The following is a 7,749-nucleotide window of genomic DNA, read 5'->3' on the forward strand; positions in this document are numbered from 1 at the left end:
TGAGCTGTGAATTTACTATATAAGCCCGAGCAAGAAGGAGACAGTATTCACTTCCTTTGTAACTCTCTCAACGAAAGGTCGCCTTTTCCACAATGGTAATATGAGCATCACAAAGACGCACACACACCACATATATACGCACATGTATACAATATTATTATTATTATTATTACTTACTAAGCTACAACCCTAGTTGGAAAAGCAGTATGCTATAAGCCCAGGGGCTCCAACAGGGAAAATAGCTCAGTGCGGAAAGGAAAAAAGGAAAATAAAATATTCTAAGAAGAGTAACAACAATAAATATCTCCTATATAAACTATAAAAACTTTAACAAAACAAGAGGAAGAGAAATAAGATAGGAGAGTGTGCTCGAGTGTACCCGCAAGCAAGAGAACTCTAACCCAAGACAGTGAAAGGCCATGGTACAGAGGCTATGGCACTACCCAAGACTAGAGAACAGTTGTTTGATTTTGGAGTGTCCTTCTCCTAGAAGAGTTGCTTACCATAGCTAAAGAGTCTCTTCTACCCTTACCAAGAGGAAAGTGGCACTGAACAATTACAGTGCAGTAACCCCTTGGGTGATGAAGAATTGTTTGGTAATCTGTGTTGTCAGGTGTATGAGGATAGAGGAGAATATGTAAAGAATATGCCAGACTATTCAGTGTGTATGTAGGCAAAGGGAAAATGAACCGTAACCAGAGAGGAGGATCCAATGTAGTACTGTCTGGCCAGTCAAAAGACCCCATAACTCTCTAGCGGTAGTATCTCAACGGGTGGCTGGTGCCCTGGCCAACCTACTACCATTATGTGTGTGTGTTTATGTGTGTTGAATTCACAAGGAAACGGGAAAATCTAGAGTAAATCCCGACTAGTTACGTCCTCTTCTTCAAGCAAGACGAAATTAGTTATGAATTACTTTATAATGTATTTTAATTTTCCCTGTGATTTTTTTTTATCTTTTTTTATATACTTCAATAGGCTATACACACACACACACAGACACAGACACACACACACACACATATATATATATATATATATATATATATATATATATATATATATATATATATATATATATATATATATATATATATATATATATAAATGCATTTATTTATCCATACTTTTAACACGAGAGATATCGTCTCTATAATCTATTCGTGTATTCATTTTATTTCTATTTGGGTATACATTATATTCACATTCCAATTTAATTCCATTATATCTATTTATCAATTTTCTCATTTCCATTTGCAGCGTGTCGCTATCCTAACTCTCCTGGTCCTGGTCGTGGTGGCCATGGTCATGGCTGACCCAGATCCAGGTTATGGCAAAGGGCATGGCCATGGTGGATACGGAAAAGGACACGGCCACGGACATGGTGGATATGGAAAGGGACACGGCCATGGTGGCTACGGGAAAGGACATGGCCACAGTCATGGAGGATATGGTAAAGGACATGGTCACGGACACGGTGGTTATGGCAAAGGACACGGCCATGGGCATGGAGGATACGGAAAGGGACATGGTCATGGCCATGGAGGCTATGGCAAAGGGCATGGACATGGTAAATGATATCATGATAATATGTCTTGACGAATGCTTTGACTTAAATGATATTAAGAACTTGAGAATATTAATACTCTCTCTCTCTCTCTCTCTCTCTCTCTCTCTCTCTCTCTCTCTCTCTCTCTCTCTCTCCAGGTGCCTATGTGCCTACATATCGGTTACAGTAAAATATGAATAGATATGTTTGTAATTTTCCACCTTGTAACATGAAATATCTAAACTTAGCTTATTTATTATTGAAGAGAAGAGATACGCTCTTTTAATAATAAAAATAACATAGATTATTGAAACACTGATGAAAATATTGTTCTAATATTAATTTTGTCTTTATTTCAGGTTACCATTAAACTGTGATTTTATTTATTACGAATTTTTACCTTGAAAAATAAATCTTAAAGAATAACCACTTGTACTTTTTACATATCCTATCACCCTAATTTTGCCTCGACGAAAATGAAAATATATGAACCAAAAAAAAAAAAAAAATTAAAATGGATAATAAATATGAAATAATAATTCCTAATATAACAAATATAGTATATAGGACCTTATTCTTCTTAATATTTTCATCACCAAGTGGGCCCCTGTGGAGTAGTGATAGTGGGAGACTTTAGTTTGATCGCTCAACCTAAACTTAATTAGTACAGCTTTGCTGATCTTAGCGATACACAATGTTCACACTAAGTTAAGGTATCCTCCTTTCAGTAAGGGAACCCATATATATATATATATATATATACATATATATATATACATATATATATATATATATATATATACACATATACATATATATATATATATATATATATATATATATATATATATATATATATATATATATATATATATATATTTCATATGGATACGAAAGAATAACTGCTGAGATGACACCTGCCAAAAATAAAGTCACTCACAGAATACTTACAAAATTATTTGGTAGAATGTGGCATGAAGAGGCAAAACCTGATGGATGGGAGCTAGGAGTGTTGGTGAAAATGGAAAAAAAAAGGAGACCTGACTGACTACAACAATTACAGAGGCAACACACTTACGTCAGTTGTTATGAAAATTCATACTGTTGTGTGCTCATTCTAAATAGACTAGAGGGAAAGATTGATGAAAAGCTGAGAGATGAACAGGCAGGATTTCGAAAAGGTAGAAGTTGTACTGACGAAATTTTCATTTTAAGACATGTGGTACCGCAATGTGTAGAATATAGAAATCCATATTTGATGGCATTTGTGGACTATGAAAAAGCGTTTGATAGTGTGCATCTGCTAGTTGGAGAGTCCTGCTCTATTATGAAGTTTCTCTTAAAGATGTTAATTTCATTAAGTCTGTTCATGAGAATATCAAGTGGAAAGTTATGTTAATGGAGTCCTATCTAATGAACTCCCATGGAACAGTGGAGTACTCATTGGGAATATGTTGTCACCTATGTTGTTTATCCTTCTCATGGATTTTGTAATGCATAAAACAGTTGGGGATAGTTGAGAAGCATTGGACTGGATTGCTTATAGGAAATTAGGTGACCTAATGTATGCTGATGACGCTGTCCTTATTAGCAGAACACCACAGGACTTTCAAAGCTTGCTTACCAGAAGGCATGAAATATCACAGGAGGTTTGGCTCAATATCTAGGAACTATAATCTTTAATACAGGATCTTCAGAATTAAGGTTTAAGGAAAGATTGAAAAAAGCAAATCAGACAATGGCTAGGTTAAATAAAATTTGGAAATCTAATTGCCTGAAATTGCAGGCTATATATCAGTTTAGTGAGATCGCTGTTACGGTATGGACGTAAGTCGTGGTATGACAACGAACCAATATCTAACAGATTTAGTAAATTTGAGAACAAAGCCCTCAGAAGAATATTGGGAGTTAAATGGCAGCACAAAATTGAAAATGAAACTATATGAGAGATTACTCAAGTGCCATATGTGGATGAGATTATGGTGAGGGATAAATGGAGATGATTTGGGCATGCTCTTCGCACTACCCAAGAGAGATTAGTTCATCAGACTTTCAACTGGGCTCCCCAAGTCACTAGAGGAGTTGGAAGACCCAGGCTTACATGGCTGATAACTATGAAGCGTGAAGTACGAGATGATGAGTGGAGATTATTGATTTAAAAGCTGAAAATATAGACGACTGGTGAAATCTGACCGAGTCCCTTTACGTCTATAGTCATAGGATAAGATGATGAGGATGATTATATATATTTATATATATATATATATATATATATATATATATATATATATATATATATATATATATATATATATATATATATATATATATATATATATATATATAAAATCATTATCATTATTATTATTATTATTATTATTATCAATATTATTATTATCATTATTATTATTATTATTATTATTATTATTATTATTATATATATTATTATTATTATTACTTACTAAGTTACAACCCTAGTTGGAAAAGCAGGATGCTATAAGCCCAGGGGCTTCGACAGGAAAAAATAGTCCATGAGAAAAAAAAACAAGGAAAAATGAAAATTTAAGAAGAGTAACATTAAAATAAATATTTATTATATAAACTATGAAGAATTAACAAAACAAGAGGAAGAGAAACAAGAAAGAACAGCGTGCCCGAGTGTACCATCAAGCAAGAAAACTTATGTGTGTGTACAGTATATATATATATATATATATATATATATATATATATATATATATATATATATATATATATATATATACAGTATATATGTATATATATAGTATCTCAACGGGTGGATGGTGCCCTGGCCAGTCTACTACCGATATCACTCCATCCATCAATTAAAAACTTGCAAAATCGTTGCATTGCAATGGAGTTTTTACTTCACTTTGAATCTTGTGCCTAACGATTATACCATCTGCGCTAGTTGTGTAACAGCTCATGTTGCATTTCTCTCTGGTCTGTCTTAGAGATTAGCTTATGCTGATGGTGATTCTATTCTGGGGTTCTTTTTTTTTGAAATTTCTCCATAAAAGTTCTCAGTTGAGAAAGTCATTCACAGAACTTATTCCTTGTTGAAAACTGCTCTGACTCTGTTTCCTCCTGTTATCACACACAATAATTCTTTATTGCACGTGTAAGCGTTTACCTACTATTTAAAATGCAGATATCAAGTTTGTTTATATAGCATCTTAATGAAAACACAATAATGCTACATCAAAGCATTTATATCCTCATAAAGATAAGAAAACAATTCCCTATGCAAACTCCATTCTGTGCAAACTTAGACAAGACTTCCCAATCGGTTATAATGGCGGAGATGGATTGATATCGATGTTATGTGTAAAGCTAAGTTCGACTGTAATATGATGTACCGTACTTATAAAGTATCCGTAATGAAAAGCAAGCTACTTAAAAAGTGATTATTATAATTAAACGTGATGTAAAACAAAATATTCTTAGATGAGGTCATTAAGTTTCGTATTGTCCTTATTTCTAAACGGCAAATATGTTTTAAGTTATCAGGTTAAGAAATCCGAAATCGAAGAGCAAAACTCCTGTTTCAGAGAGAGAGAGAGAGAGAGAGAGAGAGAGAGAGAGAGAGAGAGAGAGAGAGAGAGAGACAGAGAGAGAGAGAGAGGGAGCGCGTTGCAAATTGCTGAGAAGAAACTGCTCGATTAACAACATTTGATATTTACATTTGGTACTTGTGATTAAACAGTTTTCCTCGAAAGAAAACTTTGACAAAAAATTATTTTTTGAAATGAATAAAATCTGCTTGAAAGAGAAAGACAAATTTAATACTTTTTTTTTTTTCTATAAAAACGCTTTTCTTGGTTAATGGAATCAAACATAAATGTGTAGTCAGCTGACCATTGTTTTGATTTGAGAAAAGACAAAGTTTAATTTTTCTTTATTACACCACTTTTTCTAACGTGTACTTTTGTCCACAATAAATAAGTAAATAAAAAAAAAATCTCCTCTCTTCCTTCTAACCCCAATGAACCCCGTTCCCGTTCCGCCCAGTCCCGTCTCCGTCCCAAGGCTCCATAGCCTCAAAGGCCTTTGTTTTCACTTCATTGAACATTTCGCTGAGCTGTGAATTTACTATATAAGCCCTTGCAAGAAGGAGACAGTATTCACTTCCTTTGTAACTCTCTTCACGAAAGGTCACCTTTTCCACAATGGTAATAGGAAACTGTCTTTGAACATCACTCAGAGACACACACACACACACACCACACACACATATACGCACATACTGTTCATACAGTATCTATGTGTGTATGAGTGTGTGTAAAATTCATAGAGATAATGAAAATCTAGATTAAGTCCTGACTAGTGTCGTCTTCTTCTTTAAGTAATACAAAGCTAGTTATGAGTCACTTTATACTATATTTTTATTTTTTCCGTGATTCTTTTTTGTATACTACAATAGACTATATATATATATATATATATATATATATATATATATATATATATATGTATATATTTATATATATATATATATATATATATATATATATATATATATATATATATATATATATATATATTTATAAATATATATAAATATACAGTATATATATAAAAAAAACACATATCCATAATTTCAACTCGAGAGTTATCGTCTCTATTATATTTTTGCGTTAACATTTTATTTCAATTGGAGTATATATTCACATTTCAATTTAATTCAATTTTAATTTCTTAATTATTTCATCATTCCATTTGCAGCGTGTAGCTGTCCTAACTCTCCTGGTCCTGGTCGTGGTGGCCATGGTCATGGCTGACCCAGATCCAGGTTACGGCAAAGGGCATGGCCATGGCGGATACGGAAAAGGACACGGCCACGGACATGGTGGATATGGAAAGGGACACGGCCATGGTGGCTATGGAAAAGGACATGGCCATGGTCATGGAGGATATGGTAAAGGACATGGTCACGGACATGGTGGTTATGGCAAAGGTCACGGCCATGGGCATGGAGGCTATGGAAAAGGGCATGGACATGGTAAATGATATCATGATAATATGTCTTGAAGAATGCTTTGACTTGAATGATATTAAGAGCCTTGAATATTAATTCCCCCCCCCCTCTCTCTCTCTCTCTCTCTCTCTCTCTCTCTCTCTCTCTCTCTCTCTCTCTCTCTCTCTCTCCAGCTGCCTATGTGCATACGTATCTGTTCCTGTAAACATAAATAGATATGTTTGTACCTTTCCACCTTGTAACATGAAATATCTAAACTTAACTTATTCAGTATTAAAGAAAAGAGATACGCTCTCTTAATAATAAAAATAACATAAATTATCAAAACACTGACGAAAATATTGATCTAATATTCATTTTATCTTTATTTCAGGTTACCATTAAACTGTGATTTTATTTATTACGAATTTTTACCTCGAAAAATAAATATTAAAGAATAATCACTTGTATTCATTTCATCGCCTATCACCTTAATTTCATCTCGAAATAATGAAAATGAATAAATAAAAAAACTAAAATGTGTTATATTAAGTATTAATCCATAATATAACGAAAATAGAAGAGGGTATTTTATTCTTCCTAATATTTTTATCTCCACTATGGCCCCTGCGGATTAGTGATGGTGGGAGACTAGTCGGATCAGCTTAATTTAATCATAAAAAGGATGAAAATATACCAAAAGAAGACTAAAATGTATATTAGATATGAAATATTAATACTTAGTATAAAAAATTGGATAATGTATCTTATTCATACTCTTATATATTTGATCCGTTGTTAATATTTTGAATAAAATTCTTTTAACTGAGCATATACTCATATATGAAATATTATCAGCTGACGATCTGTAAATAGTGAAGCATTGGATGTTCCAAGGCCTCTTCAACGAAGACATATAAATAAAGTGTAGAATAATTACTGTTATGATTTATGATAGAGGTAAATAACCATATCTCTTCCATATAATATTGTGGAAATATGACACTCAGTTCTCGCTTCATTTGGTAATATTTACTTTTGAAGTTTTTGGAAGATATAGTAACGTTGGTGGAGTAACAAACGCATTTAAATATTGGGTATTATAATTTTTTAGTGAAAAAACCGATTTTGAGCGAAGCGAAAAATCTATTTTTGGGTGAGGTAGCCATGTCGTCCTGATGGATGTTCCTATTAGGTAGCTTTCTAGGGTATATTTGATTAC

The 7,749-nt window shown here is 33.1% G+C and overlaps 2 protein-coding genes across 3 annotated transcripts; both read left to right on the forward strand.

Annotated features, from left to right (window-relative positions):
* Nucleotides 1–6,988, forward strand: LOC137659584 (holotricin-3-like). 2 transcript variants are annotated; one of them, XM_068394433.1, is made up of 3 exons: nucleotides 1–95; nucleotides 1,261–1,570; nucleotides 6,922–6,988. In XM_068394433.1, the coding sequence occupies exons 1-3, from the start codon at nucleotides 93–95 to the stop codon at nucleotides 6,930–6,932; spliced, it is 324 nt and encodes a 107-aa protein (XP_068250534.1). In that variant the 5' UTR covers nucleotides 1–92; the 3' UTR covers nucleotides 6,933–6,988. The 2 variants fall into 2 exon arrangements, with proteins under 2 accessions (XP_068250534.1, XP_068250533.1); XM_068394432.1 differs by lacking the exon at nucleotides 6,922–6,988 and adding an exon at nucleotides 1,909–1,975.
* Nucleotides 5,736–6,580, forward strand: LOC137614479 (holotricin-3-like). The gene is made up of 2 exons (XM_068344283.1): nucleotides 5,736–5,742; nucleotides 6,296–6,580. The coding sequence occupies exons 1-2, from the start codon at nucleotides 5,740–5,742 to the stop codon at nucleotides 6,578–6,580; spliced, it is 288 nt and encodes a 95-aa protein (XP_068200384.1). The 5' UTR covers nucleotides 5,736–5,739.
* Nucleotides 6,989–7,749: the final 761 nt, after the last annotated feature.

The sequence above is a fragment of the Palaemon carinicauda genome, chromosome 20 (genome assembly GCF_036898095.1).
Source record: "Palaemon carinicauda isolate YSFRI2023 chromosome 20, ASM3689809v2, whole genome shotgun sequence".
Classification (NCBI taxonomy): domain Eukaryota; kingdom Metazoa; phylum Arthropoda; class Malacostraca; order Decapoda; family Palaemonidae; genus Palaemon; species Palaemon carinicauda.